General features: G+C 45.0%; 3 protein-coding genes and 2 non-coding genes across 6 annotated transcripts; 3 read left to right on the top strand and 2 right to left on the bottom strand.

Annotated features, from left to right (window-relative positions):
• Positions 1-6,156, bottom strand: MRPL18 (mitochondrial ribosomal protein L18). 2 transcript variants are annotated; one of them, XM_069598855.1, is made up of 4 exons: positions 5,231-6,156; positions 4,517-4,703; positions 915-1,146; positions 1-365 (listed from the first exon to the last, which is right to left on the bottom strand). In XM_069598855.1, the coding sequence occupies exons 1-4, from the start codon at positions 5,280-5,282 to the stop codon at positions 294-296; spliced, it is 543 nt and encodes a 180-aa protein (XP_069454956.1). In that variant the 5' UTR covers positions 5,283-6,156; the 3' UTR covers positions 1-293. The 2 variants fall into 2 exon arrangements, with proteins under 2 accessions (XP_069454956.1, XP_069454957.1); XM_069598856.1 differs by having other exon boundaries at positions 197-365; positions 1,064-1,146; positions 5,231-5,373.
• On the top strand, positions 6,077-16,866 carry TCP1 (t-complex 1). The gene is made up of 12 exons (XM_069598847.1): positions 6,077-6,524; positions 7,855-7,940; positions 8,144-8,272; positions 9,335-9,432; positions 9,808-9,918; positions 10,218-10,399; positions 10,787-10,913; positions 14,782-14,957; positions 15,284-15,407; positions 15,689-15,881; positions 15,976-16,139; positions 16,582-16,866. The coding sequence occupies exons 1-12, from the start codon at positions 6,461-6,463 to the stop codon at positions 16,796-16,798; spliced, it is 1,671 nt and encodes a 556-aa protein (XP_069454948.1). The 5' UTR covers positions 6,077-6,460; the 3' UTR covers positions 16,799-16,866.
• Positions 9,593-9,729, top strand: LOC138445443 (small nucleolar RNA SNORA29). The gene has a single exon (XR_011258883.1). It is a non-coding gene; the product is annotated as a small nucleolar RNA SNORA29 (small nucleolar RNA).
• Positions 15,471-15,600, top strand: LOC138445442 (small nucleolar RNA SNORA20). Its single transcript, XR_011258882.1, has one exon. It is a non-coding gene; the product is annotated as a small nucleolar RNA SNORA20 (small nucleolar RNA).
• On the bottom strand, positions 16,785-27,423 carry ACAT2 (acetyl-CoA acetyltransferase 2). Its single transcript, XM_069598848.1, has 9 exons — positions 26,495-27,423; positions 25,646-25,780; positions 23,318-23,499; positions 21,774-21,891; positions 20,181-20,324; positions 19,266-19,388; positions 18,457-18,611; positions 17,905-18,015; positions 16,785-17,186 (listed from the first exon to the last, which is right to left on the bottom strand). Exons 1-9 carry the CDS (start codon positions 26,547-26,549, stop codon positions 17,016-17,018), a joined length of 1,194 nt encoding a protein of 397 aa, XP_069454949.1. The 5' UTR covers positions 26,550-27,423; the 3' UTR covers positions 16,785-17,015.

Raw genomic sequence — 27,423 nt, 5'->3', positions numbered from 1 at the left:
TAACAGCCAATAATATACCTTTATTCTTTAACTTATAAACAACAATTTAATTTGTCCATTACAATCGGCAACAGTTTTTCTCAGATACTTCTCTCATGTCCAGGAGGGGAAGAATTCAGCCCTGGATTTAAGACAAACATACTGAAGGGGAGAAGGAGACGACCTTAACTAATAACATTCTGCTCTTAGATTTTTGTATAAAACGTCCAAGCTGGCAGTTCTTCCAGAGGCTCTCTTCTGAAGAATGAAGAGCTGACAGCTTTCATTTACAAGCTCCAAACAATGCTTCTGCTTCATTCATAGATTCTCCGAGGCTCCTGCAGCACCACACCACCCTCTATCATGGCAATCTGTAGTCGTTTCATCTGGTTTTGAAGATTAAGAAAGAAGGAAAAGATGAAGTTAACACTACAAGCTGACTAAGCGACCGAACAACAAGCTGACCATCAACAGCTCACTTCATAAGAGGAAGAGAAATAAACCACCAATCTGCTTCTTGCTAACTTCCCAGCCTACAATGGTTTTTTCAGAAAGTGATCTTAATAATGACACAGATAAAAGAAGGTGTAGAGATGTTAAGGATTAGCAGTATTTGAAAATATTCTGTAGACAAAATGATACTATATGAATGGCAGAGAAGTCAACATTACAGCTATAGAATTGGTCGTGTGGGTTTGAACCCTGCCCAGCGCCACACTGAGCCAGTCAGCCAACCTCAGCTACCTTACAGAAGAGAGACCATGAGTCCTGACGCCAAGGCTGCTGTGAAGCTGAAGTGAGGTACCACGCATCAGGACACTCAACTCAGGGTCAGACACTTGGAAAGAACTTTATAAACAAACTACAATTATGTAAGTATCTAATGTCAAGAATTAACATGACACCTTTTAACTAAGTAGTGAGAACAAAAATACCGAGTCTGATGTTGCCTCCCAAGGAGTGGGTTGGTAGACCATGAAGTTGATTCCTGCTTCCAAGCACCGCTGTGCCAGCACTCGTCCAACACTCTCACAAGCCACCACACTTCTGGTGCTATACAGGTGCTTCTTAATGGCCCATTCATGAGTGGATGCCGAAACCACAACCTGGCCATTGCGATGCTCAACAATTGCTTCTATGTGATGCTGACTCCTTATAACTCGCAACCTAAACAAGGTGAGAGGAGAACAAAAATCACAGAAGAATTCTAAAGACAAATGACTTCAGGTGAATAAGTGCAAAAGTATTTCTCAAGAACGCAATGTCTGGTTCATTTATGTCAACATACCCAACCTGGTTTTCACTTGGGAGAGGTGTTTTTCCTCTGCCTTTATGAGGATATCCTCAATAGTAAACCAAACATTTCTACTTAGCCTCAAATATCTGGAAGAAAGTTGGCCTTTCTTTAGAGCTGAGATTTACACAGTATCTACTTCAAAAAAGGAACTGAGGAGGCAGAGCTAACTTGCTGACTCTTCACTGGATCAAGATATACTTACTCTATATTTTCCAAAATAAATGTAAGATGGATCAAACATTTAAATATGAAAAAAGAAGTCATGTGAGTACTAGAAGACAACATATTTTTAAACAATCTCAAAGTAAGATAAACCTATTTAACTGTATCAAGCGAGTTAACCTAACATCAAACTATATCATATGGTTTTTATAAAAAAGAAACAGTGACAGTTTTCTGCATGCTAAGAAAAACAAACAAAAAACAGTAAAGTCAACAGGCAAACAAAGAAACAAAAAATATTTTAAAATCATATATTGTTCAAAGGGCTAATTTCCATAATATATAAAAATCCTCCTATAATCAATACGAAAATGACCAGTAACTTACTAGGCAAAGGATTTGGACAGACTGTTCACAGAGAAGGAAACTATTAATGACTCTTAAAACCCATGAATATATGCCCAATCTCAGTGCTAAACTGCATGCATGAGACAATTAACTGCAACACTGGCTGAAATGATAAAAGATAATCATCAATCCAGAATCAGTGAATTAAAATAGTCATGCAGTGGTACTTTACAGTAACTTTAAACAGTTATTTTACACAGTTAAGAACAAAGTAGCACTTTATGCTGCTATTGCTGCTGCAAACATTTATTGAACACTGACTGTACCAGAGAGTCTTAACTGTTTACAGGTATAGCTCATGTCTCAAACTAATCCCATTATCCTTTCTTTCCTTTTGGGCTGCAGAAAATGACACAGAAAGGTTAAATAACTTTAGCAATATTACAACTAATGGTAAGAAATGGTCATAGGCAGGATTTAAGTCCAGGAGACTGGCTCCAGAGCCAATGTTCCCAACCAACACAAAACTTCCAAGACGTATTCTGTGGTGGAGGTGGGGGTAGTGGTGAAGGAATGGGTGGGGAAATGCAGAAAAACATATATGATAAGGTAAGATTTATATTTTAAAAAAAATACAAGTTTATACTTATATGCACAGACTACCTATAGAAGGGTGTATGAAAAACTATTCCTTTTTGGATTTTATAACATTTGCATACATTACACATTTAGAAATAAAGTTCATGATAAAGAAAACGCTGGGGGGGGGGAGGAAAGAAAACGCTGAAATTAGACTATACTTAGGTTCTTAGTATGAAACAGCATTAAGCACTAGATTTAGAAATGTGGTTTCTACTCCTGGTTTTGCTGTTAGTCTTAGTGAAAAATCACAAACTCTTAATCCAGTGGTCAACACACTTTTTCTATAAGGGATCAGACTGAAAGCAGAAAGGGTAGTGGGTCCCTGGAGAAAGAGAACCAGGCGTGGCTTTCTTGACCTAAGAGAATACATTTTTGACCTAAGCCATTTTGTGATCTAAGATTGGCCACTGTACCTGCTCTTGAACAGGTCTCAGTAATTAATGACCTTAAGGGAAGTAAGGGAATGAAGGAACAAAGGAAAAACAGTCAAGAACCAAGAGTAAGAGTCTTGATTCCTCCTCAAGGCACACAGAGAACAATCTGACACCGCCTTTGAGTTCTGCACTCAGGTGGAGGATGGAAATGACAATGTAGACCCTGTGACTTCAACAAACTAAACCTAGGGCTCTGTAGACCTTGGTCCTGATTCTATACTGAGTGCTCCTTTGCTCAAGCCCCTTCATGAATGTGTCTGTAACCTTAACTTAAAACTTCCCCAGTTATGCTGTTTGGGGAAACACTGCTTTGAGAAGACAAAACTGTTCTCTTTACTTGCTGCAAGTAATAAACCCCTCCCTCTCCTGATCTTGGTTGTGCCTTCTGGCCTGACACCCACCAAGAGGCGAACCTAGTTTTCAGGTAACAATATAGATCAACTGCTCAACTCAGCCACAGTATAATACCAGAACAGCCAGGTTCTGGTTTTTATTTTATAACATTCTGGTTTTTTTCCACCACCCATTCTGGAATGGGTGGTGGCTGTGTGCCAATAAAACTTTCTTTGTGGATAAAGAAATTTGATTTTTACAGTTTTCATGTCATAAAATATTCTTTGTGTTTTATTTGAACCTTTCAAAAATGTAAAAACATTTAGCTACCAAACCAGCTTTGGCCCAGGAGCAAAAGTCTGCTGATCCTTGTCTTAAACCATCTGTGCAATAAAAGAGTGGGACTCATTATCTCCAAGGTCACTTCCAATTTTCTACTGGTAGTACTGTGAACAGGACAAATGGGGGGAAGGGGGAGGTAGGTCTCCAATTATTTACATACCCAAATATCAACAGAAAGTAATAGTTTGAGTGTTTCAAAAAAAATTCTAGACTTAAGAGTCAGATTATTTCAATATGAACTGCCCTGCCCTCCTTCTTTGAACCCTCCTGTTTCCATCCCAAGCCTCAATTCCCCTGCTCTATAAAATGGGGGAATTTACTGCACTTGCCTCAAAAAGTACTTTTAAGGAGTAAATGAGAAAATGCATATAAAGTGCCTAGCATCAGGTTCCTGGCAAATAGAAAGTATTCAATAATTAGCCATCTTTATAACAAAGAATAAACCCCTAACTGCTCTCCTACCTTTACCGCTGCCCCCTTAAAAACCTGATCTCCTCAAAGGAACCAGAATGATGTTCCATTCAGGCTTAAACTAAAGGAAATCCAGTCAGTTCCGGCTACAATAAAAATAAAGCCTCAAGCCCTTCCTTGATTTACAAAGCCAACAATGTGTGTCCTACCTACTTCTCCATTCACCTCTCGGCCCAGAGCTCTAGGTACACAAGCCTTTTGGTTCCTCAAACACACCAAGCTCACTCTCACCCTAGCTGTTTTCCTCTGTTGGGAACCCTCTTCTTGGCTGATAGTTTGGCTTTTATTCTATTTTCGGAGGGTTTCGCAACCAGTCTCCTATTCTTTACATTTTCTCCACGACACCTATTTATTTACCGTTTCCCTCCCTCTTCCCCTCCTAGACCCACCACAAGTCTGAGAGGAGAATCGCCAGCAGTTACCTGGCCCGCTCCTTAAACAAACTGATGAAAACAATTTGAAGTTCACCGTGCAGGGCTGTGTGGTCAACACAGAGCAACTTAATTACCTGTGCCAGAACTCACGGGAGGGCCACACGGTCCCCCAACCCCGCTCTTTCCTGGCTACAGCTAAGAGCTCCAGATTCCGGGGGTTCCGGTTGGTGAACTCTGGGGCAACGGCTTCATTTCCCACGGGGTCCGCCTCAGGCTTCACCGTTGGCTTAGCACTGGTCGAGAACGCTGCCACCAGACACCCTAAAGAACAAGAACCACCACATGGATCTTAAAAGAATGACGAATACAGACAAATCAGGAATATGATTATATATGATTATATAACTTGCGCCCATCTTCCCCCCCTTGGGCCTCGCGCCCTGGAAGAAGTACAAGAGGTATGTTCGGTAACAGGGTGTCGTCACCACAGAACCTGGTCCTTAATTTTCTATTAGTGTCGTCATCACGCTACCGTTAGCTCCTTTACTTTTCCGTCGGAAATGATGGCTTCCCAGGTGCCTAAAGAATCCTCCTGCCCTGGCAGGAGACGCCAGAGAGGCAGGTTCGATCCCTGGGTGGGGAAGATTCCCCTCGAGAAGGGAATGGCAACCCACTCCAGTATTCTTGCCTGGAGAATTCCATGGATAGAGGAGCCTGGGTGGCTACTGTCCACGGGGTCGACAGAGTTGGACTCGACTGAGCACGCATAACGCATGCTGCATATATAACGACCACTTGCCAGTGCAGACCCTGGGGTGTAACCTGAGAGAAGTGGTAAGACGAATTACCGGGGTTTCTGCAAACCGGCAACAACTCCCAGAACCGCGACCGAAGCGCCATCGCTGAGGAGAATCGCAGCCAAAGCCTCGGACAGACCTCGCCCTCCTCTCCTCAACGGCGTCCCAGAGAGCCGCCAGCCGCAGCCATACCAACTCAGGGAAAAGCCTTCGAATGACGTAAGCTCATAGATGACTAGTTCGCCGCGCTAACAAGCCCCTGCAGCTGAGTGGCGGAGAGTGCAATCCGTCATCTCCGTTCCTCCAATCAGCGCATACGCTGTGGCGCACGGAGACGCCGGAGCCAGCCAACCACCTCGCAGGGAGCCAGGAGACGGGTTGGGCATGGTCCGTTAAGTCGGTCCACGCTTGTCTGCCGCATCCCGCTTCGCTGGCCCGCAAGGCGTTTTGGTACCTTACTTGGGCTCGATAGTTGTCGGGCACGCGCACACACATACACGTTGGTCTCTGCGAGGAAGCGGCAGCGCGAGGCGGTTTTCTCTTCAGACGTTATGGTTGTTTTCCCTAATGACTCATGGAGAACCCTTACGCGGTCCCACTCAGGCTCCCAAGTCTAAACGCTTGAGGCCGGGAATAGAGCGCTTGTTTTGCGCGCTCTCCGCTCGAGCTGAGGCCGGGAATAGAGCGCTTGTTTTGCGCGCTCTCCGCTCGAGCTCATACACTTAAGGAAAACAAGGACGCCGATTTATAAATCACCAAAAACCGTACAGAACCTCCGTCCTACCTCAGACACACCACCTTACGCTACCCGCCCGCTTTCCGTCACACTCCAAGCTCCGCCCTACCGCCCACCTTTTCTAGAAGGTACCAGAATGTGCAGAAGCGCACGCGCAACTTGTACCTAGGGGGGAGAAAGCGTCAGTCGAGCACCTCCTCCTCTAGCGGTCCAAGATACTGACTTCCGCTCTCCTACCTTCGCGCCCTTCTCATTAGCTCTCTAATTGGGCGAACGTGTTGGGACCGCCCCTTCCGTCTGTTCACTTCCGGCGCGCTCTCGCTTCTCCATCCTTTTCCCCGTCCTGCCCCGCGGCGCGGCCTGGGAAGGTCTGTGTCTGGGGAGGGGAGAGGCTGGGAGTGGCGTTCCCAGCAGCCCCCGCGAGAGACGGCTCTCGGGTCCTTTCTACGCCGTCGCGGCTGCAGTGGCCACCGCCCGGCCCGGGGACCGTGAGACGCTGGTTGCCCGCGGTGTGAGGGAAATTCGACGTGCGCCCCGCCGCCAGGATGGAGGGTCCTTTGTCAGTGTTCGGGGACCGCAGCACTGGGGAGGCGATCCGCTCCCAAAACGGTGAGGGTCTGAGCGAGGCCTAGGGCGGGCCCGCGGCAGTGCGCGTCCCCCTCACCCCCGCCTCGGCCTTGGCGGCCGTTTTCGCGGCTTCCCTTCTGTCCCCGCCGACAGGGACCCTTGGGAGTGATGGGTGGCCTCTCCGTCCCTCGGCGGGTCTCGGCCGAGGGCGCAGCGCGGTTTGACCGGATGCTGCGGAGGCCGGGGCCTGGGAGAGCGAGTTCCGCGCACCGGCACGTGCCGCCGCACCTCCAGTCCCTGCCGGCCGGGGGCTCCTGTGCTCGCCCTTTTGTTTCGGTTCTAGTCCAGAAAGGCGTCTCTGGGCCTCGTTTTACGGCCGTTAACCAGACAGAACTATCTCTAATTGCCTCTTTTTTTTTGTATTATTGATGAGTGCGTGACCATAGACCGCTATTCAGATGACTTGCACATTGTTCTGTTCGGTCGCTCAGTCGTGGCCCAACTCTTTGCAACCCCATGGATTGCAGACGCCAGGCTTCCCTCTCCATCACCAACTCTCGGAGCTTGCTCAAACTCATGTCCATCGATTTGGTGATGCCATCCAACCATCTCATCCTCTGTCGTCCCCTTTTGCCTTCAATCTTTCCCAGCATTAGGGTCTTTTCCAGTGAGTCAGTTCTTCGCGTCAGGTGGCCCAAGTATTGGAGCTTTAGTTTCAACATCAGTTCTTCCAGTGAATATTCAGGACTGATTTTCTTTAGGATTGACTAGTTTAATCTCCTTGCAGTCCAAGGGACTCTTAAGAGTCTTCTCCAGCACCACACCTCAAAAGCATGAATTCTGCCGCTCAGCTTTCTTTATAGTCCAACTCTCACATCTATACATGACTACTGGAAAAACCATAGCTTTGACTAGACAGACTTTTGTCGGCAAAGTAATATCTCTGCTTTTTAAGATGCTGTCTAGGTTGGTTATAGCTTTTCTTCTAAGGAGCAAGCGTCTTTTAATTTCATGGCTGCAGTCACCACCTGCAGTGATCTGGGAGCCCCAAAGAATAAAGTTTGTCACTGTTTCCATTGTTCCTCATCTGTTTGCCAGGAAGTGATGGGACCAGATGAGGACTAGTAGGTGATTGTTTTTTCTTTAAAGCAATGAAGTGAGTACTCTTAATAACACTTGGTGTCTGTCTGCAGTTTAATTAAAACTGTATATTACTAGGTGCACTCTCTCCTTACGTTGGACTTTTGGTTGACTTTTCAGATTAGGACAGATTAGATAAATTTGAAAATCCAGAGGCTGTCATTTACTTCTTTTGAACTGAAATGATTGTCTCTTGGGATCTTGAGTTTTCAAAATTTTTTTGTGTCTACAGTCATGGCTGCAGCTTCAATTGCCAATATTGTGAAAAGTTCTCTTGGTCCAGTTGGCTTGGATAAGATGTTGGTGGATGACATTGGTGTAAGTATATGTTTGCACGTAATGTTCGTTACTTTAAAGAATTAAAATTCATAAATCTCACTTTGTAAATTCTGTTTGTCAGAGTGCTGGTATTGGAAGGTATATAGAAGGTGAATGTATCATAACAGGGTTGGGCTAATTTAGGGGATAGTCTGTTTCTGTGGGTGATTATGTCATTTTTTTCTCCCCTGGAAATTTCTTAGGATGTAACCATTACTAATGATGGTGCAACCATCCTGAAGCTGCTGGAGGTAGAACATCCTGCAGCCAAAGTTCTCTGTGAGCTAGCGGATCTGCAAGACAAAGAAGTGGGAGATGGGACCACCTCCGTGGTAGGTAAAGACTGCTAGCTGAGAACTAGTGTTTCTTCCCCCCTAAAATCAAGGTTTTGGAAAATGAAGCCCTAACCATAAGTAAGTCATTTAAAGGAAAAAGAAAATGTTTTCTTTTTCTCTCACAACCTGAGGCTCAGAAGAAATTCCTAAAACCTTACCAAGTGTTAAAAAAAACAACAAGATATTTCTATATTTTAAATGCTGACAAGTGAACTCATGAGTTCAAATGGGAGTTTGAGAGAGTTGGTAAACATGATCGGTAACATGATATAAACTCGAAGATCACCCAGCACACTGATGTGGTAGAAATACTTATTATTTGATGAGGGGAAAAAATAATTTGCTCTCTTAAAAAAAAAAAGCAGTGGTTTGTGGGGAAATGTTTAATCTCTAAGCCATGGAAGAATAGAATCCACCTCTTCTGAAAGAATGATCTTTGCTAAGTCACTTGTTCATGAAAGCAAAGTTTTTTAAATACAATTAATTTTCCCCCCAAAGATGCAGGCAAGAATTTTAAAGTCTTTTTGATATAATTTTTGGTCTCTGTAAAAGGATGGTTTTCTAAATAACAATCTAAAATAGTACAGATCAGGCATTCCCTGGTATTCTAGTGTTTAGGACTCCAAGCTTTCGCTGCTGAGAGCCTGAGTTCAGTCCCTGGTCCGAAAACTAAGATCCCAGATGCTGAGTGGAGTGTCCAAAATAAATAAATAATAAAACAGTACAGATCATTGAATCATCAGGCTCTTCATTTAGCTTATGTTGAAAGCTTGGTGAGCACTTCATCTTCAAAAGGAGTGAATGTATCGTCTCTACTGTTCTACTGCAGAACTAGCTTATTCTAGTTAAGAGCCAGAACACTTTGCTGACTCCTATCTGGCTTGATCCATTTCCATATGAAATATTGTGTAGGGTTGTCTTTTTCTGATTTCTAGTAAGGAGTTAATCTCATCACCCTTATCATTCTGATTATTGTTATCTGATGCGTGTTTGTATTTGTACATATGTGTTGCCCATAATGTCAGGCTAACATGAGAGCAATGGATGTTTTCTCTGCAGGTTATTATTGCAGCAGAACTTCTAAAAAATGCAGATGAACTAGTCAAACAGAAAATTCATCCCACATCAGTTATTAGTGGCTATCGACTTGCTTGCAAGTAAGATCGTTACATTCAGAAAAAATTTTATTTGCTGTTTGATGTAATAGTTGAGTCTGTATTCTTTAAATTTTCCAGTTGATGACTATACTTTGATAAAGCTGTGTTTTAGTGTATATGTAATAACACTTGAAATAAGAACTAGGGCCAGTATCCCTTTTTTCCCATTTGACTACCACATTATCTCCTGATAGATTTTAGTGGCTATGCTTATGGGATAGATGAGAACTGCCGTGATCTGAAGAGGGAGGGTTTGCTCGTGTCCTCCTCCTATATGAAATGGCTGAACAGAGCATCGATGCCCTAAATATCGTGACACACTGATAAAACAAGATTCTGAGTGGTCAGTTGTTTCCTCCCCCACACTTCTAACAGGGAAGCAGTGCGTTACATCAGTGAAAATCTGATTATTAACACCGATGAGCTTGGAAGGGATTGCCTGATTAATGCTGCTAAGACATCGATGTCTTCCAAAATCATTGGAATGTATCCTTGTGATGGTCCAGTAAAGTTTAGGCTTTTCAAAAGTAGAACCCTGTGTTTTTGTGCCAGATGATACTGTATTGAAGTTGCCTATTTTCCTTTTTCCGCAGGGAAGGGTAATACAAAGTATTGTGAAAGTAGTGTGCAGATAGTGATAAACAGTTTTCTAACATTCAGTGGCATATGTAATGCGTGTTTCTTTGGTGAGATTGCTAAAGGGAAGTGCCTCTGTGTTACCCTTGATTTTCATGTGCACCCGCTCTCCATCCCAAGTCGCCTGTTTTCCTTATCTGCTGGCTTAGAAATGGTGATTTCTTCGCTAACCTGGTGGTAGATGCAGTGCTTGCTATTAAATACACAGATATCAGAGGCCAGCCTCGCTATCCAGTCAACTCCATTAACGTTCTGAAAGCCCACGGGAGAAGTCAGATGGAGAGTATGCTCATCAATGGCTATGCTCTCAACTGTGTGGTGGGATCCCAGGGTAAGGCTTGTGATTTCACTTGGTCATATAACCAGAGTGCTAAAGGATATAGCTAGCTATTTGTGGATTATCTACTCCATCTTCAGATGAACTATCCAACATGTGCACTTTTGTTCTTTAGTGAAGTCCAGAGATAAAGGAAATGGTACATCGTGTTGCCAGTTTCTTTGTAATGTAATTGCATATGATTAAGACAGACAAATTAAAAGAAAGCACATGTGTCTAATGCCATGAGTGTTAGTTTATAATGTTAAAAGCAATAAAATCTAAATTTGTGTGTTTACCGATAATTTTAAATCTCTGTGCAATTCTTTATAAGGATAGGTATGTTTTATAAAATATAGCATTGTTAATTGTAAAGGTACTTAATGCTATGTTCAATTTTAGGCATGCCCAAGAGAATAGTTAATGCAAAAATTGCTTGCCTTGACTTCAGCCTGCAGAAAACAAAAATGAAGCTTGGTGTACAAGTGATTATTACAGACCCTGAAAAACTGGACCAGATTAGACAGAGGTATGTTGAGAGATTCATATTTGACCTTGGGAAAGGCGAGTTTGTAAATTGCCCTTTTTTAGAGCAGGTGACAGTAAGCTAAAAAGTCTAATGGGTAGCAGGGTGTGATGGATTATGCAATTGGACTTTTTTATTCCCAACTGTGAGTGTCTTCAGTTCAGTTTAGTCACTCAGTCGTGTCCACCTCTTTGCGACCCCAAGAATCACAGCACACCAGGCCTCCCTGTCCATCACCAACTCCCAGAGTTCACTCAGACTCACGTCCATCGAGTCAGTGATGCCATCCAGCCATCTCATCCTCTGTCAGCCCCTTCTCCTCCTGCCCCCAATCCCTCCCAGCATCAGTCTTTTCCAATGAGTCAACTCTTCACATGAAGTGGTCAAAGTACTGGAGCTTCAGTTTTAGCATCATTCCTTCCAAAGAAATCCCAGGGCTGATCTCCTTCAGAATGGACTGGTTGGATCTCCTTGCAGTCCGAGGGACTCTCAAGAGTCTTCTCCAACGCCACAGCTCAAAAGCATCAATTCTTTGGCACTCAGCCTTCTTCACAGTCCAACTCTCACATCCATACATGACCACGGGAAAAACCATAGCCTTGACTAGACGGACCTTCGTCGGCAAAGTAATGTCTCTGCTTTTGACTATGCTATCTAGGTTGGTCATAACTTTTCTTCCAAGGAGTAAGCGTCTTTTAATTTCATGGCTGTAATCACCATCTGCAGTGATTTTGGAGCCCCAAAAAATAAAGTCTGACACTGTTTCCACTGTTTCCCCATCTATTTCCCATGAAGTGATGGGACCAGATGCCATGATCTTCGTTTTCTGAATGTTGAGCTTTAAGCCAACTTTTTCACTCTCCTCTTTCACTTTCCTCAAGAGGCTTTTTAGTTCCTCTTCACTTTCTGCCATAAGGGTCGTGTCATCTGCATATCTGAGTGTCTTAGAGGACTTTAAAAATTAACATTTCTAACCAAAGTCTAATTATGTTACCTAAACTGCCAGGAAAATTAGAAAATGTGACTGTCTTAAGAGAGATTGGGGTAATACATGAAAACTGACATTTTGTGAAATTTTCGTTTTATGAGTATAGTAATTAGGTCTTTGAGATATGTCCAGGAATGCATTTCCTCAAACAGTGTAAGAACCAAGCATATAGTATTGACTGCCAGGTACTAGGCAGTGCATATGGCCTAAACTACTGGTTGACATGCTAGAGAGCTAGTTGTGAAGGTGTACCTTTTTTTAAAATTTTTTTGCTGTGCTGGGTCTTCATTGCAGTGCCCCGACATTGCGATGGTTTCTCCTCTGGTATCTGCACGTGTGCTCTTTCCTTCCTTTTAATAACCAAAGGTGTCCTTTTTTCCTTGAAAGGCAAGTCCCTTTGGAATAAGTGTGTGAGATCCTGTTCCCTTCTGCTTTTGCAGTCTTGCTTCATTGATGATTCTTGCTCAATTGCATGTTCAATACTGACTACTCTTCATTCCTTTCTAGATTCCTCTTGTAGCTCTCTTATCCTTAAATATTATAAAAGCCTCTTGAATCTGCCTGCAGTGCAGGAAACCTGGATTCAATACCCAGATTGGGAAGATCCCCTAGAGAAGGGATTGGTTACTCTCTCCAGTTTTCTTGCCTGGAGAATCTCATGGACAGAGGAGCCTGATGGGCTACATATAGTCCATGGGGTCGCAAAGAGTTGGACATGACTGAGCAACTAACACTTTTACTTCATTTGTAGCTCTTTTATCCTTAAATACAATAAAAAGCCTCTTGTGTACACATCCTGTTGCAGGTACTCCCTGTCCTTCCTCATTTCTGTATAGCCAGATGTTAGAAGAGTGGTTGGCACAAAAACTTTTTGGTGTTTTATTCCTTATGCCCTCTTCAGCTCCTCCAGTGGAGAACCTCTTGCTAAGGTCACTGGTGACCACCACTGTGAAGCTCATTACACACATCCAGTTTCACTTGACCTTTATCAAGCCTTTGGCTACTTTTTGAAAGACTTGGAGGATGGAGCAGCTTTTGCTTCTGCACCATCTGTCCTCCTGTGCCTGGGCCACGGCATCCTCTGTGCTGGAGACTTGGAGTCTTGTCTTGGAGCTTGAATTGATTGAATGCTTCTTAAGCATCTCAAAGTCATTATGTCTAAAATTGAACTTGTGATGATACCCACAAATCTGCTCTCTGCTGCTTTAGTACCTCTCTACTGAGGAAGACAACTAGGAAATGTCCTTAACTCCTTTTTTTTCTTTTCTCTGCAAGACCACTTGATATCTCTCTATAAATAAAATCTCAGACTCACCCACTTTTCGTTTCCATTTTCTTGCCCAAGCTGTTGCAGGGGCGTCAAGCTGGTCATCTTGGTTCCAGTCTCATCACCTCCAAGGCTGTTTTCTACACAGCAGCCAAGTTAATCTCACCCCTTGCAAGGCCAGAGCCTTTTGGAGATTTCCCATCACTCTGGGTTAGTTCAATTCCTTACCTGCTCTGCACTGTGGTCTAGCACAGCCGAAACCAGAATCCATCAAGCTCCTTCTCGAAGAGCTTCAGTGCCTAAGAGTAGAATGTTCCTTCCTCTGCCCAGAGCATTCTCTGCCTGCTTGTTTTGACTGGCTAATTTTTTTACTTGTTTTTCAGTTGGTAACTTTCAGAGATGCTTCTCTTTCCCCCTCAGTCTGAATTATGCTGTCCCTTGAGTTACTGCAGTTTGTCTTCTGGGGCTTACCACATTTTCTAACTACGTATTAATACTAAGTGTAAGCTCTATAAAGGTAGAGGCTGAATGACTTAGTTTCATGGCTTTGACATACATACAGTATTTGTCTAGTATGTAGAGAGGTTTTTTGTGAGGTTCATCTTTAACTCATTTCAATTTATAAAGATTCTTTGATCTTGAGACTTGGAGTGGTCCGGTGATTAAGACTCCAAGCCTCTAATACAGGGGACTCGGGTTTGATCCCTGGTCAGTGAACTAAAAGTCCACATGCTGCACGGTGTGGCAGAAGAAAAAAAAAAAAGATTCTTTGATCTTATCTACTGTTCTTTGAATAAGTAAATAGACTCTTTTTCAGATCTGTGTATCCCGTAGGTTGCCTGTAATTCACGTGCAGCTTCACCTGGATATCATGGGGGCTTCAGATTCACCTTGTTGAAAACGGAGCTCTTTTATTTCTCATCTTGCCCCCAACCTGTTAGTATTTATTTCACTCCAGAAATCAATTGCTGAATCTCCCAGTCACCCAAGCCATAAGCTTTGCCTTCTCTGTTAAGGCCATCTGTTCACATCAGATAGACTCATCTCCAGTTATTGCCTCAGAGTGTCTTCATTCTTTGATCCTTTGAAAACACAGATTAATACTACTCTCACTTTAAAATATTAAAAAGAAAAAAAAAACTTCTCTATTCAGACTCTGACATTGCTACAGGGTTCTTCATTTTCTGTTTATACCTGGAGTTCCAACTCTGGGCCCCTCTCTCAACTCCAGACCTTCAGGCTTTCCTTGCCCCACCTGCCAGCCTGGACCCGTGGCCTCATGTGCTCGTCCCCTCTGCACTGCACTGTGGTGACACTCGCCTTCGAGTTTGGTTAACGGTCTGTCTCGCCACCAGCTCCGTCAAGCTTCCTTCTTAGGCGCCATTCTTGGTTAGAAACTAAAGTTGGGGTCGGGAGAGCTAACTGGTATTTAATTCCTTGAACTTTTCTGTAAACTGGACTGATGTAAGTTCTGCTCATAGAAAGGAAAGACTTGTTAGTATCATTTAATCTGTGGTTATTTTATGAAAAATACTTAATGGAAGTTCAAGCTCTGTGTAATAGTAAAAATACAGAAGATAACTTTGGGTTACTACTCAAGTACTGCATTTTTGTAGAGAATCTGACATCACCAAGGAGCGAATCCAGAAGATCCTGGCAACTGGTGCCAACGTTATCCTAACCACTGGTGGAATTGACGACATGTGTCTGAAGTATTTTGTGGAGGCTGGTGCTATGGCAGTTCGAAGAGTTTTAAAAAGGGACCTTAAACGCATTGCTAAAGCTTCCGGAGGTATGTCTCCTGCCAGCTGTCACGTTCCTTATGTTGGATGGTAAAATAAGCAGATCCGGAAAACTTCCTTAATGTTTTGTGTACAAATACCTGTGTGAAATCCTTTTTGTGCATTTGTAACTGGGACAGTTCTTCAGCGTTCTTCACCTCGAAGTAACATAGTTCAGTTAGGATAGGGCGGTTCCTTGAATGTCCAACTGTAAGCCTTAAACTTGAGATTATGTGTCACTTCTATGGTAAATTCCATGTTTCTGAATGTTTAAAGCAGGGTTGAAAATATTCATGAGAGAACAGTGCTTACAGATGTTTATAATTATTTTTAATAGCAACTATTCTGTCAACGCTGGCCAACTTAGAAGGCGAAGAAACTTTTGAAGCTTCAATGTTGGGACAAGCAGAAGAAGTGGTACAGGAGAGAATTTGTGATGATGAACTGATCTTGATTAAAAAGTAAGAGCTACTTTCTAAATTATAAGGCTGTACAGATTTTATTATTGAGTAAAAACAGACCACCTTCCCATTTATTTGCTGCTATAGTCCTTCGGTGATATGAGCAGTTATACGCATGGGATAAAACAATACTGGGCCCTTGTAAATGGAGGTGAAGTTGCCATTTCATCTCTTCTCCATGGTCTAGACATTGCTTCCCTGTCTAAATGTCCTGTGTAAGTAGAAGTGAATTTCTTCATGGACTTTCTACTGTTAAAGACAATCGCTATTGTTTTAAATAGCACTAAGGCTCGTACCTCTGCATCGGTCATCTTACGTGGGGCAAATGATTTCATGTGTGACGAGATGGAGCGCTCCTTACACGATGCCCTTTGTGTGGTGAAGAGAGTTTTGGAGTCAAAGTCTGTGGTCCCAGGTGGGGGTGCTGTCGAGGCGGCCCTTTCCATTTACCTTGAGAACTACGCCACCAGCATGGTGAGAGCACCCTGAAGCCTGTTCTGGTTCATAAGCTGCTGCTCTGGGTTTTCTTTCTTGTTTTGTGAAGGCACCTCACTGTCTTTCTCCGTAGGGCTCCCGGGAACAGCTCGCTATTGCGGAGTTTGCAAGATCTCTTCTTGTCATTCCTAATACTCTGGCAGTTAATGCTGCCCAAGACTCCACAGATCTGGTTGCAAAATTAAGAGCTTTTCATAATGAGGCTCAGGTTAACCCAGAACGAAAAAATCTAAAATGGTAAGCATATGTTCCCCTTTTCACTGTCATTTGTGTATCACGTACGGTAGTTTGGTTTTTCTTCTTAACTCATTAAGGGGATGACTAGTGATTACTAGCATTGGTGTGTCTCTCTCTAGGTAGTCATTTACGTATAGTTGGAAGGTTCCCCAGAGAGAGGATATTACTTTTGGGTGGTCCATGCCTATTTTTAAGCAACCTCCCTTTAAGATACTAAGTGGCATTTAGAAATATTTTACTACACCCAGGCTTTCTATACCTCTTTCAGTGATGAATTTGTATATCCATAATTAAGTTACTTAAAGGGATCTGCCCTCAGGTTTCCCAAGGTTAACATTTTAATGGAATAGCTGGCATTTGTAAGCCAGCTTTTAGAGGGGTAAAATGGGATGGATATGAATTACAGAAGAGGCCATTTAATTGTTTTTTTCCTAAATTGCAGGATTGGTCTTGACTTGGTCAATGGTAAACCCCGTGACAACAAACAAGCAGGGGTGTTTGAACCAACCATAGTTAAAGTTAAGAGCTTGAAATTTGCAACTGAAGCTGCAATTACCATTCTTCGAATTGATGATCTTATTAAATTACACCCAGAAAGCAAAGATGATAAGCATGGAGGTTATGAAGATGCTGTTCACTCTGGAGCCCTTGATGACTGAGCTGTTTTATTTATAACAATGTTAGATGCAGCTTGCTTGTACCTCGAATATTACACATTAAAGTGCAACAGGCTGCCCAGTCTTGTGTTTCTTGTGAAGGGGGAGATCGTTCCCACCTTCACTTTGGTCCTCTGGTTTCACATGACTTAGTATTATTAGTAAATAATGCAGTTGTGGCTTAGTTTAACTCAGCCTAATTCGCTGTTGGGCAGCAGTTTCACCCTCTCTGAATACACATTGCTATTCCCATCCCACCCCCAATGCATAGGGCAGCAACACCACGATGTCCACCCTTGCGCTCCAGTGTGTGTAACAGGGTGACGAGGATCCGACAGCCAGATGCCCCAAGAGGATGGCCCAGGGCTATGGCTCCTCCTTCAGTGTTGACCTGAGGGGCAGAAAGATTTGTATCATTTACAGTTTTCTCTGGACATAGAGTTAAAATCATTAATGTCGTATCATAAACTACCTTCTCAAAATCTGTTTTTACTTCAGTTGCTTAGGAAGTGATTTTACCCTCGTAACATCCATTCTGACTAGTTTAAAGGATTTAAAATATGGGATTTCTTTGGCACTCCAGTGGTTAAGACTTCCCCTTTCACTGCAGGGGGTTGCTGGTTTCAGTCCCTGGTGAAGGACTTAAGATCCCGCAACAAAGATTTAAAATGCACTTGTTTCTGAGGGAAGTGAACTAACGCAGATGAAGTCTTTTGCCTTAGGAAACAAAAAAATGTCACCTTCCCTGAGAGTCCCAGTAGGAACCCACCCAGTGCCCACCCATTACTGTATGGCCAAGACTTGGGGCATAGCCTGTATTTTGGTATTGACAGCCTTAAAACTGGGGCTTCCCAGGTGGTGGTAAAGAATCCACCTGCACTGCAGTAGAATGCCAGAGACCTGGGGAAGATCCCCTGGAAGAGGGTGTGGCAACCACTCCAGTATTCCTGCCTGGGGAATCCCATGGCCAGAGGAGTCTAGTGGGCTACAGTCCATGGGGTCACAAAAAATCAGACCCAACTGAGCATGCATGTTCACACAGTCACATGCAGTTCCTTGCACTGTGAACATTCATTTGCAAGTTCTCAGGATGGCTTGCTTACGCTTACCTTGTCTGGGTTTAATCCAAGTTCTTTAGCTATTGCAACAGAGAGGGCTGCAAAGGCTTCATTGATTTCAAATACATCAACATCCTCCAGTGACCACCCTGCTTTTGCCACCTAAAGGAAAGGTGAAATGGAACAGAGGTTTAAGAACTCAGGCGGAACCATTCTTTGTTGTAGATGTAAAAGCAGGATAGATACTGTATGATGTTGAAGGATCTCTTAAAAACCGCCCACAATCTGAACCAGTTACATTTATTAGATCCACATGAAGTTATAGAGCATGTGATCCAAATGTTGCCTGCTCTTTTAGTAAAGAACAGCGAAAACTAGATGAATAAGCTCATTTAAGGCTAATGGAAAGGCTCAGAGACACGCAGGTGAAACCTGATAGGAATAAAGATGAAAACAAAATCAAGCCTCATCTTAGTGTTTTGGAGTGGGAAGGATCTGAGCAAAGGTTTGAAGGCAGAAATAAAGCATTTACAAGTTATGGGTGTGCTCCCATAGAGGTTTTGGCGACAAAGGACAGGTACCAACATTCAAAATTAAACTCACAGCTTGCTTTATTGCTGGAATTGGTCCTATTCCCATAATGGAAGGCTCCACACCTGCTTGTGCCCAGGAAACTATCTGTGCTAAGGGTGTGAGCCCACGGTTGCCAGCTTCCGACTTCTTCATGAGAACCACTGCTGCAGCACCGTCATTCATTCCTGTAAAATAGGAAACCGTCTTCGTTAAGTACCTGTGTCTACTTTACCACCAGCAGACATGAGTTAAGTAAACCTTAATACATCCTGGCAAAGTCATTTAGTGTTTAGGCTTTACAGTGTAATTAGAGACAGTAGGTTTGACAATCTGATATAACCGACTACAGAACATTTCTATGAGAGAACAGGAAGATGAAAGCAGTGGAGGACATCAATGCATTGGAAGAAGTAGCCCCGACATCACAGAAGGTAATCGGAGTTTCTGGTTTTGGAAAAGCACAAAGGTAGTAGATAAAATCTGACTGGCTCTTTTCACTTGTATGTCCCGTTAGGATACTTCAGGGAAGCCAAATCCATTTTTTGGTATATTACATGAGTCTAATATAAAGAAACAAATGGTCAAGACTATATTTTTCCCTAAAGCAACTGAAACAAGTTTTTAGAATAACCTGTACAGAAACCTTGGTGGTCCAGTAGTCAGGACTCGGTGCTCCCAATGCAGGGGGCATGGGTTTGATCCCTGCTTAGGGAACTAAGATCCCACGGGCCACAGGCACAGCCTTCCCACCCCCACCCAAAAAAAAGAAGAATCATCTCAGTACATGGTAGTCCTTGCAGAAGATGGTATTCCCCAAACTGCCCTTCAGATGATCTAACCTGAAGCATTAGCTGGGGTGACAGTCCCCGTTCCATCCATAAGGAAGCAAGGCTTTAGCTTAGACACAGCCTCCATGTTGCTCCCATGGCGAGGAAACTCGTCTGTTTTAACTTCAGTAAGACCTGAAAAGGAAAATAAATGACCCAAGGTTAGTACAGAAATGGCAGTCAGGGTACTAGAAACGATGGATTCCTCAAATGTGATACAGAAAGTTCACATTTGGAAGAAAAATTTATTATGAAATACTTGTAATAGGAGGAAAGTCCACAGTAATACAAATTATTGTGACATTATATTAGCACCATCTTCAGTATTTTCCATCTCAGTACAGCCCTTTCCGAGGAAGGCAGTCACAGGGAATTCGTGTAAGAGGTTGCTAAGGTTTGGGGTATAGGTCTTGACTGGTTACAGCTGATTGGGTCCAGGGTGTCAAAGCCAATCTCTCACAAAGGCCGGACATAATTGATGTCAGTCAGTAAAAGAACTTGACCGTTGTGTTCCATACTGGAGAAGAGCTAAGTAACCCCAAAAGATGACACCCTCAAGAAATATGAAGCGCACACAGAAGCAACAGAAATGAACGGACAGTCGCTTCTGAAGAGAGAACTGGTAGGGGCAGAAAGGTGGGCTTGCTGCCTTCCAACACCCGGGGGCCAGCACGCCTGTCTCACTAAACGCTGTACCTACACAGCCGCTGGAGACCGCGGGCCAGGAGAGCCTCCTCCCCACCTCATGTTCAGATCGACCCTGAACACAGCTTTTCTTTGCATCCCGAGAGAGATAACTAAGATGACAACGCACAAACATTCCTGTATGGTGTCCTTTGGACTATTAATGATATCCTTATAGACTAGTAATGACTGCCTTATAGACAGCCCTGTTGACCTTTAAACCTTTACAACTGACACACCCACCTTTTTTAGAAGATACAAAAACTGGTACGATCTCTTTGTCAAAATGACCCGCCTTCTGTGCATTCTCTGTCCTGTTTTGGGACAGAACTGCAACCTTGTCCTGGTCTTCTCGACTCACTTGCCATTGTTTGGCCACATTTTCAGCTGTGAAAGAAAAAAAACAAAACCCAAACATTTTCAGATGGCTTCTGGAGGTGGCTCAAGCGCTGATGGCCAACACCGGCGGGCCCGCGACAGTTGTTTGTGGCACTCCTGCCTCCCACCGGGTGTGGAAAGGTTGCAAGGATTCTTAAGGAGCCGTTTTCTTTCTTTGCTGCCTTCCTTCTCTTTTCCCTTCTACAAAATACCTCTCAGAAATTTCCTTTCCGCTGCTCCACCAATTGTTCCTATTTTTTGGCCCCATCTGCTTTCTCATTCGGTTTCTGAACCATTTTTGGAAAGTTGTAGGTATCATGCCCCTTTATCTCTAAATTTTAATGTCAGTGTATATTTCCCGCAAGAAAGGCCAGCTTCTTACATAACCACAGCTACCAAAATCAGGAAATGCAACACTGATAAAATACTGTTATCTCCACGTTCAGTCAACAGTCAAGGTCCACCTGTTGTCCCAGGGATGCCCTTTATAGCTAATTTGTTTGTTCAGTATCATCCAATCCATGACCACACACTGCATTTCACTGTCAATCTCTTCAGTTTTTATTTGCAACTAGTCCTTAGCCTAGGTCCATGTTTCTTAACCTTGGTATTTTTGAAGGGTAGGGGCCAGTTCCTTTGTCAGATGTCACCAATCCTTCTAATGCATTAGAGTATAATGTGGGAAAGCATCGGATGTTGATGATGATAATTTTTCACTGAATCTTATCAGGATACATGTTGGAGTTTATCTCAGGTTATGTCAACTTTGCTCACTTAATTAAAGTGATATCCACTATATTTGTACACTGTAAAGTATGTGCAGTGTATTAAGTGTGCAGTAGCACTATATCTAAAAAAACAATGTACATACCTTAATTTAAAAATACCTTATTGCGAAAAACATGCTAACCATCATCTGAGCCTCGGAGCAAGCTACAGTGGTAATACCAAAGATCAAAGCTCCCTCTGTTTCTTGCTTTGTCGAAATTGTTTTGGCTTATTCTAGGTCAAATGGTTATTCAGATCACCATAATGAATACAATAATGAAAAGGCAGTTGAAATACTGCAAGCCTTGTGGGTGGATGAAAACCTGATTGTGTAGTGTAACGAATAGAGTTCGATACCAGAAGTACTAGCTTATCTCTGATCTTGCCTTTGCCACAAAAGCCACTATTTGTGAGCCCTGTTTCTTCATATGATGAAATGAGAGATTGACCCAGAGGAACTCTGAGGTTCCTCCCACCACCAACTTCCCTGACAATCAAGGAGTCACAAAGGAGAAAGGGAATATTTTCTCAACTTGGCTTCATCAAATGGGAACTATCCCCGTCATCACGGATACAAAGTGATGAGGACTCAGTCCCTACCCTTAAAGAGGAAAAGCACCTGCAAAACCAGCTGTTACAGACCTTCTAACCTTTTCACAGTCGGTATGTTCTCAGCCATGTCCGCCTCACCTGTAATGCCCATGTGGTAGTTGTGGAATGCGTCAGTGAGCCCGTCGCAGAGTATACTGTCAGCCAGGGGCTTTTCCCCAACCTTGACTCCCGTCCTCAAGTGAACCAAATGAGGAGCCTGGAAACAAGAAATACAGATGGACCAGGCGTGGTTGCAACTAGTCCTCTGCTTAGGCTCCCACTCAAAACCATCCAGTGGTTCCTCAGTCTTCACTGAGTCCCCCTTGTGACCCTTCTCCTCCATCCCAGCTCATCTTCCTCATCACCAGGGCCCAGGGCCTGAAGACCCCTGGAATTAATAGGCTACTGCACCCTACCTGCCCTTGGAAACCCACCTGTAACTCTTCCCTATGCACTTGCAGCTTTCCATCAAATAATCCTGTGAATTTTGTCCTATTTCTTTAAAAAGCTCATTTATTCTTTCCAAAGCAACCAGCAATCTGTTACACAAAGGGCTCATCAATGGGCCTAAGTGATGCTAACAATGTGTTCCTTATTTTAATGGGACGTACAATGCCTAGAGTGAGAATAATCAGGTTGCCTGATTAACCGATGGGAAGAGATTTCTCAGTGGAGGGATTTCCTCTTGAAAGTGAAAGTCGCTCAGTCGTGTCTGACTCTTTGCAACCTCATGGACTATACAGTCCATGGAATTCTCTAGGCTAGAATACTGGAGTGGGTAGCCTATCCCTTCTCCAGGGAATCTTCCCAACCTAGGAATCAAACCGGGGTCTCTTGCACTGCAGGGGGATTCTTTGCAAACTCAACTATCAGGGAAGCCCCCTCTCAACTCCTACCAACTCAACAGCAGCTAGAAAGGAAAGACTGAAGAGCCTGAAGATCTCTATTTTGAATCCTGGCTCTGGGCCTCAGTTTCCCTACCTGTAAATTGGGAATAAAACCCAAACCCAGGGCTGTTATGACTGCCTGTGTGAAAGCACCCCATCAAGCACCACACAGGTGGTGCTACGGCCCCACTGGAATCTCTGTGCTTGCTACTCTCGCCCTGTCTCCTCCCAAGCCTGAGCAAGGAGGGCTGAACCGGCCTCTGCCCAGGGGTTCCCCAGGGGAGACCTTGAATTGCTGCAGGAAGCAGGGGTTACACGTTTTCCTTTTTCCCTACTGTGTCAGCGGGAGGGATGGAACCTGACGAAGCCAATCCCACCTGGCAAGCCCACTGGAGATGGGCACCGCTCAGTGGGTCCTCTCTTCCACACTGTGTACCTACAAAAGGTCGACAGGCTGTGGTCCCCAGGAATACCCTTTGTCCCGTGCAGGAAGGTGAGTGCAACATCTGGTTTTTGACTTTTCCTCACAATGAGAAAGAAATGTAAAACTAAGGACATCACACTGGTTGACCGGCTTTTTCTTTAACTTGAACTTCCCAATCACTGTGAATAATTAACATGCACGCAGGGATCAAGGTTCGATCCAAATTTTCCTTGTTCCCTGTTTGGTTCCAGCTCTCAGGTTGACCATCAGTCAACCCTGCTGTGGCAATGGACAGGAGTGGTCAGGGAGCGCCATCTCTTCAGAGGCCTTACCTTGCTCATATTTTCCATGCCTCCTGCAACAACAATGCTGGAGTCTCCTATCCTTATCGACTGGGCTGCGAGGCACACGGCTTTCAGGCCTGACCCGCAGATCATTTGGCAGCTCCACGCAGGAACAGAGTAGGGGATTCCTGCACCCACACTGGCCTGTCGAACAGGGTTCTGCCCACAGCCTGGAAGAAGAATCAGAGGCCTCTCAGCAGCCAAAGAGAAAGATAGCATGTTGGGATGAAAGTGCATGCAAAGTTCAAGAGGCTGCCAACTGCGTCTCCCGCCACTTCCCAGTCAAGTCAAGTTCCTGAAACAGGCAGAGAATTGTGTGGACCTGTCCTGGCCTGACCCTTGAATACATATTATCTTGTGCTGTTCCATAGAAACTTCATGAATATACGCTTTCTCCTCCACAAAGAAGTTATTAATACTGTAAGAAGGAACTGTCTTCTTGATCTTTTGCTTGATCTTTTGATCAAGTGTGTACTTGAATGAGCACACATGAAAAAAAAATAGGGCAGAAATTTGCCATTATTCCTGTTTTTCACTAGGACTATTTGCTTTCTTGATCATGGCTTAAGATACCTGGGAGGATAAGCGTGCATGCATGCTCAGTTGCGTCAGTTGTGTCCAGCTCTTTCCGAGCCTATGGCCTGTAGCCCACCAGGCTCCTCTGTCCATAGGATTCTCCAGACAAGAATACTAGAGTAACCCACCTACCCTCTACCAGGGGATCTTCCCAACCCAGGAATTGAACTTGCGTCTCCTGCATTGCAGGCGAATTCTTTACCCACTGAGCCTCCTGGGAAGCCTGGGAGGATTAAGACGGTTAATTCAAAGAGGAAACCTCTGCTATGAAGCCCTCTTTCCTTGCTTAATATTGATCACACCATGCTGGTTATATAACAAGACGTACAAAATCAGAACTGACAAATACTTTTCCATAATTCAATTGTGGGCACTATTTGTTCATACATAAGTATGTATAAATAAGTATGCATTTATTCATAATCCCCATCTTCAGGTGCATGCATGCTCAGTTGCTCAGCGGTGTCTGACTCTTTCCAATCCCGTGGACTGTAGCCCACCAGGCTCTGTCCATGGGATTTTCCATGCAAGAATACTGGAATGGCTAGCTCTTTCCTACTCCAGGGGATCTTGCTGACTTAGAGTTAAGAAATGAGTGCCAAACAAAATTAATTAATGGTCTGCATTTAGCAGAAAGTGAACTCAATGAGAATTGAGGATTTCCATCTAACATGAACATTGTTTGTCAGCTGATAGAAAAATGTCTGGGGTGCAGCAGTTGCTCAGTAAATATTTATTAGTTACACAATCGTGGAGGGGACAGGGCTTAAAGAGTAGGACAGATGTGGGTTCAAGGCTGTGATCCTGTATTCGTCACTCAGCCTCTCAAGAGGAGAACAGTGATGTGGAAGAGGTAACAGGGAAACCCAGAGTGGAGGATCCTCCCGCAAGTCTGAGCCTTGGGTCTGGGAAGAAAGGAGGGAGTGTTCCAAAAGATTAGTTAACACCTGAGGGTATGACTCAAACACTTCAAAGCCTTGGACAGTTAGGAGAAAAGTAATGTGCTTCAACCTTGAAGCCCATGAGGACAAAGTGAAAAAGGAGAACTAGGAAGAGGAACTACAAAACTACAAAGTCAATGTACAGAAAAATGGGTCGGGTCTCAGATACAGTAAAGACAAAAGGTGGCAGTAAGTGAGTGTGACACCATTATCACTAGGGATAATTAGGGTTTATCATGCTCCTGAATGATCTTGAAACTAGTTATGGATAACTAACTTGGAACTGTCAGTGGGTGTGGGCCTGTAAACCTAGTGGGAATCAGAAGTGAGTTGGAACACTCCTGAGATTCATCTACAGCAGCCCCTCCAGGGGTGATGCGCCCTTCTCTGGGAGCCACCCACCATGCCAGCACAGAAGTGAGCCCAGTGCAGGCCAAGGACTGACTTGTGTTGGTGAAGCCCTGTCCCAGCACCCAGAACAGAGCGGGACACAGAAGAACTCAATGCATTTTTATTGAACGTGAGAAACTTTAGGGAAATACAGAAGGCTCTGCATCCTCTCCCATACCTCAGGCTGGTCCTGCCTCTAAAGAATGAAAAGGCAGCGGAGGACGGAGATGTAGGATCGATCAGGAAACGTATATTAAAGGCGCTCACGGTTAAGTTGGAGAGAAGCTACTGATGGGGAAATGCAGGGAGGCAAGAACACATGTTTCTGTGTGTGAAGTGGGGAGCAGGGGTAGGAGAGGTTATTGCTTCCAATAATCCTGATCTAGGCTGGGGGTCACTGTGGAGTTACCTGCTGCCAAAACGTGTCCAAATATGACCTCCGAGACCTCTTCGGGAGCCACAGCGGCCCTTTTCAGGACCTCTCTGATGACAGTTGAACCCAGGTCATGGACAGGAACGGTGGATAAGGCACCATTGAAGGAGCCTAGAACAGAAGGGAAGACGAGGTCAATGGAGAGGGAGCCCGGGGCGGTGGAGAAGCCGGCGGGCCGGTGCTCTTTCCCCCGGAAAAGACGCCCCACTACGGGCACAGAGAGGAGCGCAGGGGACGTGCAGCAGTCGAACCCCAGGCAGGCAGTCCCCATTGTGTGCGGGGCGACTGCGGACCCGCAGGAAACCTATACATTCACTCCCCCAAATCCGAGCTTGATGGGCGCGGCCAAAAGCTTCCCTAACAAAAGAGGGTGCCGACTCCAGCGTGCCCAGGGCCTCTGAAATCTATATACCGCTAAGGACATTCGAGCAATTCTCTCTAACTCTCCTTTTAAGCTACGCGACCCCCTCGCCCGGCGTGCCCCTACCCTGCAACTCAGACCACCCAGCGACCCCACCCCCGGTAGCCACAAGGCTGAGGTGGTGCCTTCCAAGGCTGGCCAATCAGGGTGCTCGCGGCAAAGCGTCTCTCCCCGCCAACGAATAGGAAGCCAGGGAGGCGCGGTGGCTCTACCCAAGACGCCAATCAGAACACTCAGGTGAGAGAGAGCGAGGAATGGACGGGGAAGGCAGGCCGGCCTCAGAGGCGCGAGGCGCGGGGTTCTGAGCGCCCGGGAGGTCCTGTGGTGGGTGGGTTGGGGGGGGCGGGGGTCCCCAGGCCTAGCTCACGGCTCAAACCCCACGCCAGGTTCGTCTTTCCACTCACCTATGATGGTGCGCGCCGCCGAGACGATGACTACCGGGTCCGAGTCTGCACTCATCCTGCCGCACTACGGCCTCTCGAGCAGCTCCTGTGGGCCCCAAAGCTTAGTGAGCGAAGAGGCCCAGCCCCGCCGCAGATATAACGCGCTGCGGGGCGGGGCCTCTGGAAGCCCCGCCCACTGCCTCGGCGGCCGCCGGTGCGCATGCGCGAGGCGGGGGTGGGGTGGGGCTGAGGGTTGCTGGCGGCCGGGCCTGGACCGGAGGGCGGAGCCTCTGGGCCCGGAAGCAGCCGACCACCTTTTATCTGGATACCCACAGAGCTGTCGTTTCTGCCTTGACCATTTTTGTCTTGGGGGATGGTGGTGGTGGTTTAGTCGCAAGCCGTGTCCGACTCTTCCGACCCCGTGGACTGTAGACTGCCAGGCTCCTCTGTCCGTGGGATTTCCCTCGCAAGAATACCTGGGTGGATTGCCATTTCCTTCTCCAGGGGATCGTCCCGACTCAGGAAGGTTGTCTTTTTTTGAATTTAAGGGTTTTTTGGAGTCACTGACAAGTGAGGCGGCAGGCGTATCCCGCGTTCAGCCCACGCTCTGGATCTCTGCAGTGAGAATTCGGTGCGAATCCAACCAGCTGCAGGCCTGCGGACCTCTCTGATGCGTGGTTTTTGCTCTCTGGGCTTCTCAAGTTCCTCTTTGTTTTTGTCTGGGCATCCATAATCCATCATTCATTTACGTAGGGGGTTAGCTTGGCTCCTCTCTGCAAACAGTGGGAGGACTCCATGCCCTTCTGTGGGGTTGGCCCCCTTGCCTTTCTTATCCTGGAGGATCAACCATAGCAGCGAGTGTGTGAGCAAAGTATTTCTGCCCTAGAGATCAAAAGGATTTCCCCTAGTTGACCGTGTAGACAGTCTGAAAGGCAAGGAGCATGTACAAT

This window comes from Ovis canadensis, chromosome 8 (genome assembly GCF_042477335.2).
Source record: "Ovis canadensis isolate MfBH-ARS-UI-01 breed Bighorn chromosome 8, ARS-UI_OviCan_v2, whole genome shotgun sequence".
In the NCBI taxonomy this organism is placed as follows: Eukaryota; Metazoa; Chordata; class Mammalia; order Artiodactyla; family Bovidae; genus Ovis; species Ovis canadensis.
The sequence above is the reverse complement of the archived record's forward strand: the minus strand, read 5'-3'. Positions and strand labels throughout refer to the sequence as shown.